This window comes from Ptychodera flava, assembly GCF_041260155.1.
Source record: "Ptychodera flava strain L36383 chromosome 3 unlocalized genomic scaffold, AS_Pfla_20210202 Scaffold_26__1_contigs__length_13983176_pilon, whole genome shotgun sequence".
Classification (NCBI taxonomy): domain Eukaryota; kingdom Metazoa; phylum Hemichordata; class Enteropneusta; family Ptychoderidae; genus Ptychodera; species Ptychodera flava.
This window is the reverse complement of record NW_027248280.1, coordinates 10202954-10215100: the sequence shown is the minus strand read 5'-3', so window position 1 is coordinate 10215100 and position 12147 is coordinate 10202954. Positions and strand designations below refer to the sequence as shown.

General features: G+C 39.0%; 1 protein-coding gene across 1 annotated transcript in view; it reads right to left on the bottom strand.

Moving 5' to 3' along the window:
• LOC139126036 (uncharacterized) overlaps window positions 1–7504 on the bottom strand; it is a 28959-nt gene extending 21455 nt beyond the window's left edge. Inside the window, exons 1-6 of the mRNA XM_070692101.1 lie at window positions 7306–7504; window positions 6077–6435; window positions 3361–3502; window positions 1966–2085; window positions 1434–1556; window positions 123–242 (exon numbers count right to left, since the gene is read on the bottom strand). Coding sequence (XP_070548202.1) covers window positions 123–242; window positions 1434–1556; window positions 1966–2085; window positions 3361–3502; window positions 6077–6433 — 862 coding nt within the window. The 5' untranslated portion in view covers window positions 6434–6435; window positions 7306–7504. The remainder of the gene's footprint in view (window positions 1–122; window positions 243–1433; window positions 1557–1965; window positions 2086–3360; window positions 3503–6076; window positions 6436–7305) is intronic.
• Window positions 7505–12147: the final 4643 nt, after the last annotated feature.

Sequence of the window (12147 nt, the reverse complement as noted above, 5' to 3'; positions counted from 1 at the left end):
GTTAATCACTGATCCTTATAATGTGTGACGAATAATGTACTTTCCCAACAAGTGATAATGTATAGCCCGTAAGACTAGATTAATTTTCTTCGGGGGGAGGGGGGTTAAAAACCCAGACTTACGGCAAATGCTGGCACTCTCGTCGCTACCGTCTCGACAATTGAGAACGCCATCACACATCAGTAATCTTGGAATGCACTCATTCGATATCACACATCGGAAGTCAGCGTTCGCTTTGCATTCTGAAAGAAACCAAGAAAGGAAAACAAACAAACAAACACACAAATGACGTTAAAGAAAATCAGCTAAATTATTCACGAATAATATATTGATTTTATAACTTAGCTACGTAAAATGAAGAAGTTAATGTCTGCATATTACAATGTATTGCCATGTCCTTAAAATGTTCTCGTTCGAGCAGGGTGATTTTTTCCATGGCGTTTACTCAATAGTAGCTCACGTTAAAGGACCGGTTGCTGCAATTTTTCAATGAATTATTTTGCTCAGTGTTTTTGTTTTTCTTTATCGACTGCCGCTTATTGTTGTACTCCCCAAAGCACGATGGAACGCCTACTACTTAACAACGGCTTCTATACGTGTAACGGAACAGTTTACGCTTGTCGATGATAGTGTGCTGACAGAGTAGAAAAAACTGAAAACTAATGCAAAAAAATTGGTTTGTTTCTGGTCAGCGCGCGCATCACAAAGTGTGCGCGTCAACTCTTTTTTTTTCCTGTTTTTCATTTGCACCTGCGGAAAAAAGGGGAAAATGTATCAAATTCCACCAAAAATAAAAAAAAAATTGAAAAAAAATCGCGTCGCCGCATCATTTTTGTCACATGTCAATGACCAGAAACAAACCTATTATTTTTTTTGGCCTAAGAATCTCGTATGCCTTGGAAAGTAGACAAAGGAAGTCAATGTGAGTTGATGAAGTAGCAGTCGAAACCCGTCACAAAATCACGGTACTCTTCCTTTGAGATGCATAAAGAGGCCAAGTTCTGCTAATATTCTCCGTTGACGGTCAAGTTCCAATGCCACGCATCATGGCTTGAGCAAAATTATTGATGACAGTTTGAATCCAGGGTCTACAAATAAAGTTATTGAAGTGTCTATTCGACAAACTTAGTGATGATGTCACGTAATGTTGAAATTTTCATCTGTGAAACTGTATCGTTCACAAATCATATCAAGGCTCCTTAACTAAATTATGTAAAATCATGCATTTTTTTAACAAACTAAATTTCTCTCATAAAATAGGAAACTTGGCGAGAAATAAAACAAACACAGCAACCATGCGTCGATAATGATATCACAGTTTAATGTACAGTAAACCGGCGTATACCCTTCTCAAAATAAAGAAATAAAGACAAAATTAAGCAAAAACTCTTAAAAATATATTCAAAGTAGTTTGCAAAAATGTGAGGACGTACCGCAGTCATTTTCATCCTGGCCGTCATAACAGTCAAACACTCGGTCGCATAAACTGCTTTGCGGAATACAAACCCCGAACTCACTTCCCTTTTTACATCGAAACTGATTGATGGAACAGTAGCCTATGTTTTATGAAAACAAAACAGCATTTCAGATGCAAAACTAGATTGAGTGAAAGAGCCTGAGACACAGAGACACAGAGATAGGCAGAAAGACAGAGACAGATATAGAGAGGAAGCGAGGGGGAGCTCTGCAGACTTTCTAAGACACAAAAGAGAGATGGGAAGGGACAGCAAGAAGGGTGGCTAGGAAGGAGGGACCAACAGAAAGACAGACAGACAGACAGACAGACAGAGAGGGAAACAGACAATCGGCGAGACAGACATAGACAGTCGGAGCGATGGCAAGGGTCAGATAAAGTGAGACACAGACACTAGAAAGTTGGTCATAATGTCATTTTTAAAATGCCATATCATTTCTCAAATATAGCAATTGTCAAGGCTGGTGGATCTATCTTTGTGCACAACTTACCGTACGTACAGTTCTGCTCGTCGCTGCTATCCGGGCAATGATAGGTACCGTCGCATTGGTAGAACGGTTTGATGCAGTGTTTCCCGTCGGCACATTGAAAATCACCTTCGACGCAGGGAACTGAAAGGCGAATCAATCTTATTCGGCTTGTGATCGAACAGAATAAACGTCAGAGCCTCGGACAGCGATGACACTGCTATTGTAGAGGTATTTCAAGACCCCGACCTGGAAGTACTAATTGTCTTGCAACTCCAACTCTTTCAAACAAAACGTTAGGGACTGAGCAGAAATCACACGGGGGCAGTGTGTTTTTCAGAATGACACTGCATGCTCAAAATATATAGTGACACTTCAAAGTGTGCGCGCAAAAAATAGTGACCCTCCAAGAGATTCGTGCGCAAAAACCAATGAATCCCTTCATGTCACCGTCCATATAAATAATACCATAATTGACATAATATTCTTATTTGACCTAACCTTTACAAATGATCACACATTTTTGCAATGTTTAAATTAATTCGATAACAAACAGATCACATTTTACGAACATAATCTTCTCAACTATACTTTAAGTACAATTAGCTATTCAAAAATGGCTGTAATCCTTATCTTCATTTATAGTTTCAAACTTGGCTTGCTTTTAATCATACATGTATTGTCACTCAGATTCGCCAATGTTTGGTAAAGGATAAAGCCCGAGTACGAGGGCTCTTCTGGTATATAAAGTCCAACCCAACGATAAAATGTCGAGGCCGCAGGCTGAGACATTTTATCGTAGGGTTGACTTTATATACCAGAAGAGCCGGAGTACGAGGGTTTTATCCGACTTAAAACTATCGCCCCTAACTGATATATTTTCGTTTTCAATGTGTTTACGTCAACCGTCCCCTTTGTCAATGTAACATGTTTAGGATATGAATTAAAACTTTTATTTGTGAAATAGCCTTCCAATGTAATGGAACATTCTATAAATGCCCTAGGGCACATTATATAAATACCCTAGGGCACAGCAGATTTTGTGTTGCAGCTGGTTTCCGCTGTGTTACCAAATTTGAATATTAAAACGTACCAGATGTCTACAGAATATGACATGTTCACTTTTGATTGGACAGTACTTTACTACGGCGCTGTCATTCGTTTCTGCAATTTGGTGACCAAGGCTTTATGAGTAAATAAAACACCCTGAATTGAGCATTCTGATTGGTCAATCAACAGTAAATAGTTTTTAAGTAACTTAAAGTCAGATTGACCGCCGTTCTCGCTGGGAAAACTGACCTATGAAAGACTTGACAGAGTACACACATATGAGATATATGTAGATTTATGAACCGAAACAAATATGTAAACCGCAAATGTGCAGGTCTTGGTGTCAGTGTCCGAAAGTCCGTGACTCACCATAGTACGGCCATACAAGCTGAGAGTCGAATACCAGCAACTCGCGATAGACAGAGTCCCGAACGGCAGAACGACGAAGCCTGTTTGTGTTGCACACCGTAACACTCGGGAAAGGCAGTTTAGTCGCAGTCAGCATATTCACCTACCAACAAACGAACGAATGGATTTTTTTAGTCTATTAGAGGTAGGTAGGTATGGAGGGAGGGAGGAAGGAAGGGGGGTTAGGTAGGTATGACTGCATGCCTGAACAATTTTATGTATTGTTTGTTTGACTCATCAATTTCTATAATTATATAGTTATCTAACTCGATATATTCTAATACATAAAACTGTACATGCATGTTTGCATGCAATGGTCAATATGGTATGGGTGGACTAGAACGCTGGTAATTTCTATCGCATTACCGACCTTAACATCAATGAACTTCGAGTATGCATAACATCAAGTTTGCGAAAATTATGCTTAATGCGATCGTCGGAAAGGTTTTCCAAACAATAATTCCAGTGTGGATTATAGCAGTTATTGAAAAAAAATCGTGGTGAAAAGTTGAAAATGTTGATTCTTATTCCAAACTTTTTTCTATAATAGCAGTTTATTGTAGTAATACTTATCTACTGCTACACCACCTTCGCCATTTCTCGGAAAAGTTTCAAATTAAAGGCCTATATTGTTATGTGATGTATCAAATTAGGAGCCAGGGTCACGGTTATAAGACATATTGACTGTCCTGGTTGATGTAATCTGAAGACAGGGGTGCATGTAGCGCAGTATATTTTTCAGGACCCACGCCCGCTTCTTCTTCTGTAATTCTTCTGCCGTAAATTGTTTGTTGTTTCTAATTTCAGAAAATACTTCTAGTATCATTATGAAACGTCATATCTTGTTCGAGGCTGAGGAGGTCTACAGCATGGTAACCTTAGACTTCATCATATGACCTCTGCAGCCATATTTGATTTTGGCAAAAAAATTAACAAAATGGCTTCAGTCTAAAAACACATGTCAATTTCACTTCAAACTTCTTATGTAGAATACTTCAGTTTGGTCAACTCAAATTTGGAAAAATAATGCAAGCAGTCACTTGAGGCTGGCCGGCATATTGAATTTTTGGAAAATGAAATGAAATTTATTGAAATCACTTTCAAACGAAACATTACCAAGTTCGTTATCAGCGGGAAGTGCTTTGAAGTTTGCAAAATGCATTCAAATAGGTCGCGTTGTTTGGCTATAATATTGCCATTTACGCAAAACATACGATATTCTTCTTCATCCAACAGACGACATTTCAGCTCATCGGTTTGCCAAATTTTTGGGGATGACCTTTGATGAACTTTGATTTACTTTCACATATCTAGTTAACTGAAAGGCCAAAATGTTTCAGGTTTTTTGGTAGTTGATCAGTATAGAACAATGTATTATTCTTCTGTAGAGGATGGCCTTGGCTGACCTTTGACACACTTTCATGTATATCAATAACCACCAGGACCGGGAGTTGGTTTCTTTCGTTTATTGGCCATAATGCAACAAAACGTTTCCAAAAAATTCGACATGACCTTGGATGACCTTTGACCAACTTTAACATGACTCAACACCTAAAACGGCAAGTGTTTTTTTTTGGTTTTGGATGATGATGATCATGACGAGACATTTTTTCTGCACAATGAGGGCCACTTTCATGTATCTCAACGACTACAAGGACCAGAAGATTGGTCTATGCGGCTACTGCAAATATTACAGATATGCTGATATGGAATTCACAAACATAGGGTACAACCTTTAGCTAATCACTTTCAGAACAAGGACACCTTATCAATTATGTGCATACTTAATTATCAAATTAGATTAAATGCTTTAAGGATGACAGATAGGGCTAGGCAACTTGTTTTACTTTCATATGAGCAGTATGGACCAAAAGTGTTCAGCCAATAATTTGAGACTGGACTAAAATTGTTTTGTTGCAAATTAACAACGTGCTTTGGCCGCGGTAACGCTGCTTGCAGCTTTAATTTTAGTTTGTTCTGTCGCTTTATAAGATTTAAACGAAATTCTGTAAAAGCCTTGTAAGTTTATTGGAATTCAATTGGGGATCTAGGTTTGTCTCAAATTTACCGTCATTGTTTTACGCGGATAAAATCATATTTGCTGATTCATGGGTAAATTTACAAGAAACTTAAGGATAAATTGGCAGAAAATTGGCTTTGCAGGTCAATGTGAGTACGACCAAGATGAAGGTTTTCAAGGAGTTGAAGATCACTTTCAGACAGTGGATATCGGATGGTAACGCCATACCATACCATCTCTAGATATTTTGCATGGCGAGATTTGCTGATGCAGCAAATAGAACACACCTTCTTTGTCAATAATTGGCAAAACGAGTAAGCACTTTCGATTTCAAAATAAGTCATTTGATTCAATGATCTTACGAATTTTGCGTGACGCGTATACCTGCTACTACACAAAAGAATGCAAAAGCCGCTGTATGCATTCGATTGACCAACAAATTATGCATGACATTCCTACTTATCTCGCTCGTATAATTTCATTTGAAATTATTTTCGATATACGCTTTTGCATTAGCTTCAAATTGAGGTATTGCAGTGCAATAAAGGTTAGTCAAAGTAGAGAAATGATCAACTTTATGATGTTATGGGAATCGAGATCTGTGCAATAACGCCGACACCAGGAAGAACCTGGGCGGCCACTATTCGTCATACTCACCTCAACATCAACGTCATAATTAAAGTATTTTTCCAGCAGCTGACCGACTTGTGTCAGTAGACACGCAAGGGCGATTATGAAGACGGTGCTCCAGAACACTGCTGAGGTCCTCGTCTCCGCACCGACGATGTAAGAGATGCCGTGCGTCGTTGTCCTGTCACCGAACTCCTGGACCTGTTCTCGCCAGGCTGCCTTCTCGCAGGCTCTCAAGGTATCCGGATCGGCGCAAGTCTCGAGCTTCTCCTGAAGGCCCTTGTCTCCGGCTGGACTCAGAACCTTGTCCCGAACTTGTATACTATCAACCGCGATGGCGTTCGCTTGCCATGCTATCCGTGGGTGACTCGTACTGGTCGACATTTCTGAAAACCCATTAACACCAGAACATGTTCAACAGTTTTGTTTTACCCTGAAGTTGCTGAGATTCCCTGACAATCGCTTTTCATTTTTGAAAGTCATTACAGTGTGCTGACAACTCAATGTTCATCAGATATCAACAGGTTTCATATTGTATAATCTCATTTTTTTCAGACTGAACGAAAACCATCGGAACATTAGTATAATGAATATACAGTTCTATCAATTTCAAGTTAGACATTTTAATTTGGTCCTGGAAATGGCTGAATACAAAGATTCCGCAATAAGTAATATATTGACCATCCCTGAAATCTTGTCATTTGGGAATAATGGGTTTTTGTGATTGTGCAAGCGAAAGAGTAAGATATATCGCTGTTCACGTTGAATGAAAACATGTAAAATTGTCAACGTTAACCGTTTCAAGGGTGCGAGGCTAAAAGTGTAAGGCGAAGGTGTGTCGAATACCTTAACTACCAGTACAATGTTGGACATTTTGTACCGTTTTTTTGAACAATCGCAAAAGCAATGTTTTATGCTGATTGCTTTCAGAGCCAAACCAACATTATGCATTCTTAACATTCGGTTATTGAGGCTGACTATTCAGTACGTGACAATATTTTGAACCGCGGGTTAGAAATTCGAATTAAGTCAGGCGAAGGTGGATGACAAATTGACTGAGTGACTGGTTGCTTTCTAAATTTCAGCTTGTCAGGCTGACGGTGAGCATCCAGCCGACATATTTCCTGTCTTCTAAGTCTGTACAGTCACATCGTCCTAGCTTGCAATTGCACACTGTTTGTCAGCTGTTCTTCCATCGCAATCGGTGTAGAAAGTTGCGGGCGGGAAGATTGTGTACAAACACGATAGATACTTACGTTTTGTGAAGTGACTGTCGTGCTAGATTTTCGACTGGAATCTTTATGCATTAACGATACTGTCAGCTTGACCTGTCCGAGTTCTGGCCATGACGGCTAGGATTAGAACCAATATTGTCGTACCGTGAAGGGTTGAAAAAACAACCCGAAACAGACCTCTTACTTTATGCGTCACGAAATGGCACTCGATTACATCGAGTTGCAGTCTACGTTCAGCCAATCAAGTCCTGCATCGATTAATATTTTGACATCGTCATAATTACGTATTATGGCGATCAATGCATTTGATGATTAAAACTGATTTCAATCAGGCAAATTTAATGGCAAGCGGTTACGGAGCTGCAGCAAGCCACGTCTAGCGCCGAGTCTAATGTCAGCCTGAGAAATCAATTTTCGATGGGTTGTCTTAATTTTATTCCAACAGACTACCTTAACCTTCTTTTGGTCAGTTTAAATTTTTGTCAACACAGCCGTGCACTTTGGAATATTAATCTATATGATGATATAATTACATAACGGTATGTACACTAATGTAACGCAAATCAAGTCTGTGCAAAGTCTTAATATTTTTTGTATTCTCTTTAAATTTAAGTTAATTTAAACTTGCAAGGAAAGCAGACGTGTGTGCACGATACTTATCTTAAAGTGGTTTACATAAGTTCGTTTTCAAAACTTATTAAAAACTATATTTATTTAATTTTTTGCCAACATTTCTTCACTTTGCATATTTATCTACTTTGCACGTTTGTTTGTTTATTCATTTTCCCGAAGAATTTCCCACAAGTCTTAGCCAGTTGTACACACAATGTGTGCCCATGTTGTTGGTCATGAGCTTGACAAGTTGATCTCTTCGCCTCCAGTCAGATGCATTCGTTACGCAATCATCCACTTAATACAACGGTCGTGGTCGCCCGCATATTCGATGTTCTTCATCATTTCCCCGTGTTATACAATTTGATCAAAATACTGATTTAAAGAGACCAGGCGTGAGAACAGCCTCTACTATTCATCGGTGCCTCCACTAAAGTCACGTAAAACCGTTTAACTGACAGGTGGATTATTTCTCCGGGAAAAGCATTCTTCAACTGACATTTAAACACCTTATGCGAATGTGCATTTAGTAAATTACCTTTATTGTAATTACTCATTACTGGGGATTATTGTCAGTAAATCAATCGTCACGACTACGTAATCATTAGTGTACCCTCATATTTGGCAGCCTTTCTAGTCCAAAAAACAACACAAAAACGACAATTTTGTTTATGGGATCGTAAAGCTCTTGTATTATTAATAATTGTAGATTATTAAGCATGTTTCCAATTATCCCATGGCCGAACATACCCTGACTCTGCTAACTTTTAGGAGTCACTTTGCGGTTTGCAACTGATTTGAATCATGGTACTTTGTGATCCCTGATAATTACGTAACGATTTGTGTGTGTGTGTGTGCGCCCTCGCTGGCAAGATGCCAGTACTACTAATCGGACAGCATTGCAATTCCATCGCGCTCCGGATGCGAATAATGACGGTAGTCACGGTAGACCCTGAACGCTGATTCTCCACGGTCGGTCATCATGACGTGACGAACTTGAGTATCACGGACAGCTCGTATCTGTCCGGCCTCTATTATTACACCAAATTATAGACAAAAATAGTGATGAGTAGGGTGGTAAATTTATTACCCGATGTATTCACTGTTGTTTGTACGGTGTTTCTCAGGTTCCTCAGGGCATCCAATGCAAAAGTACTTATTATTTTTTTCAATTTTGACGGCTTGAACTCTACAGACCGTTACCAATCTGTTTTTACTCGCGGGCTCAAATGTACATGTATGAATTAAACTTTATTTGACCTCTGTTTGTCATTGCATATATGTAATGTAGTTTACCGTCTAATATTTTGTGGCCGTCGAATGTTTTGTACCTGGGCGGGCGAAAACTTATTAAAGCTAAACGGCACGCTGCCGACAAAATACTCCAGTTATTTTGTGTGGGGACTTTTAAGTTGGTCAAGGGCAACGGTCTTTATCACTTGCTATGGTTGCAATGCTTGTGACCCAATATTATGGATTTTACACCTGTTTCAATACAGTGTAGGCTGAGCTTTTCTCGATTAATGAATGAGCACTGGAGTATGGGAACAGATTTACAAACCTGTGGAGCTGGAATTCAGCTGATAATTCGCCATGGACATAATACAGTAAACCGAGACATACTTCAATTTAGGCCTAAGGTAAAATGCACCTCGAAAATGAAAGACTTAAACTTTTGCTCAAACTTTCCCCGGTGAAACTTCAAATCATTCTCTTACCCTTTCAAAGCAAGAATAAAAATCAGGGGTCACAGTGCAAACTTTGGTACTAGAGATACAAATAACTTGCAATTTCTCGATATTTGAAATTCAAAATGGCCACCATCCCTGTGTTAACTCTATGAGGAAAAAATAAAATTTTCGATTTTCGAAAAACAAAGACGGTGAAAACTTTTCTTTCGCCAGGAGCTTCAAAATGAGCCCACACAAGTGGTAGGTCAGAAGAAAATTGATAAAATTTAAAGGCCCGAATTTCTGTCCCCGAGGCGCGTTCTAGCTTAAATTTGGATTTTATAGTATCACGTAGGGCTACGGGAGGGGAAGGAAAACCGTTTCCTCGAACTCGAGCAAACCCGGATGCTGCTACGTAATACAGTTTGCGGAAACTCAAAAATGTTGGTATTCTGATAATATCAATTAGAAATTCTTCACTTTCCTGTCTGCCACTACCTGTACCTCTCATCTCAAAATATTGCAATGAAAATGATCACCCAAAGCCTAGCACTTGACATAAATCACGGCAACGAACTTCAACACCTCTAACAGGGCAGACGCAGATACCCGCTGGTAAGGCCAAAGTCGATTGTCTACCCGTTTGGAGTATGGAACGCTAAACTTTCTGGTTTTGCTAATAACATTTTTTCTTCTCCAACTTTGATTTTGTCAATATCCTTCAACTCAGACATCAAACTTAAACGCCCTATGCTTAATTTTGGCAATAAGGCCGGGGGACGAAAATGTTAACTTAAAAAATGGCAAGGGGTAACAGTAGTCTCTGTCAACCCATGAAACAATAGCTATAGCGTGCGTGAAGATTGCCCTCTAGCGACAATACTCATTTTTACATTTGTTCAAGAATCTCTTCCTCAACTTCTCGCGCCGAAAAAAATGTCCTATCTACAAGTTTAGAAAATATAACATCCAAAATGAAGCGATTTACACTTTCCTTTTATCTAATAAAGTGATGAATTTGGATGAAAAATCACATGTAAATGAACTATTACTGTTACTTACCGATTATTTTTGGAATACACACTTGCATTTTGCAAAATCTACGAAATGTAAACACTTTTGCCCTCTAACTACATGTACGTTGACATCCGATATTTCACCAGTTAAAAAAAAAAAAAAATAAAACGCTACTTTATTCTACTCCTTATGAAACACGCATGATCACAATCGGCCGATTTTCAACAAAGTCATCATAAGGTGTTCTTTTGTGGATTGTCTCTTCTCGAACTCTTTCACGTTCTAATTGCTTCTAGTTTTGACATGCAAATTATGGTAATTTTTTCACGTAGGAAATTATTGCTCTATTCTGCGCTCATAAAAAGCAAGTTTGGACATAAATGTTAGGAATTAATCAAAATGTTATGAGCTTTCATGGAAATCAAATATTCTTTAACTAGGAGAAGAACATTTTAATTGCTGGCCGTCGACGTCAATGTAAAGAAGCTGTCAGCATCACTCTGCCATGTTTCAAAATCTGCTTTTCGTCCTCATATGTTGGACATCAGGAAACAATTTGATGAATGTGCGGTCACAAGTTGGGCGACTAATGATATTTTGCCCACTTCCCCTCTATCTCTATATTGAGTAGAAAATGATAAAAGCCACTTAAAGGCACATGAGCTGCAACTTTTGACATTGTTTTCATTATTTTATATTTACATTAAAATTAGTTTAAAGAAATGTTCTTACTCAGAGATGTTTACTCAAGTATAATTACCCACTGAGTGGGACTGCAAGGGGAGGTTTCAGTAAGACAAATAGTAAACAGGTGTCGCACCCAAATATGGCCGCCTCCTTGCAACTACATGATAAACAGCGTAAATGGTGCATGTACACATTTTGAATCTTTACAAATCCAACATGGTGCAACCCACTGGAAGGGGAGGAAAGGGATTCACTCCGCTTTGACAAAAAATTCTCCGTTTTCTACATAGTATGGTAAGATTTTGAAAATGGCGGGAAATTTCCAATGAACACAGTCTGTTCAATTTCTTTCCTATTCCGCCACAAGTAAACGTCGTTGAGGCATAGTTAATGACTACATTGTTCAATTTGCAAATTGCAATGAATGTCTGAGCAAATTGGAGGTATCGTACCATGAGGTTGGACAAGTTTCGCAGAAGTGCAGCTTATGACAGGTGCAGCCAACGAACAATGCCCGATTAAAGGGGTCTTTACTATGACAAGATATATTGTGCACGACAAGTAATGTGAACTGACTAATTTTAAGTCATGAGGGTAATTAATTAGCTGTTCATAATTTGCCCTCCCAGTGAAAATTTTTCGACTTTACCCTCCGGCACTCAAACTTCATTTTTACCCACTTCCCACTTATTTTTGCCTCTTTCCCCTCCCCACTGTCAATTTTTGAAGCTGTCCTGCCCTGTGGCGAAAAAAACTTGCCGATTTCCCCTGCCCTGGAAAAACCTCCCCTCAATATTTGTCATTCCATTTCCCTGCAGACGTGAAGCTACCCTATCCTGAGATGAAAAACCTGTCCTGTGAAAAAATTTCCCCTGAA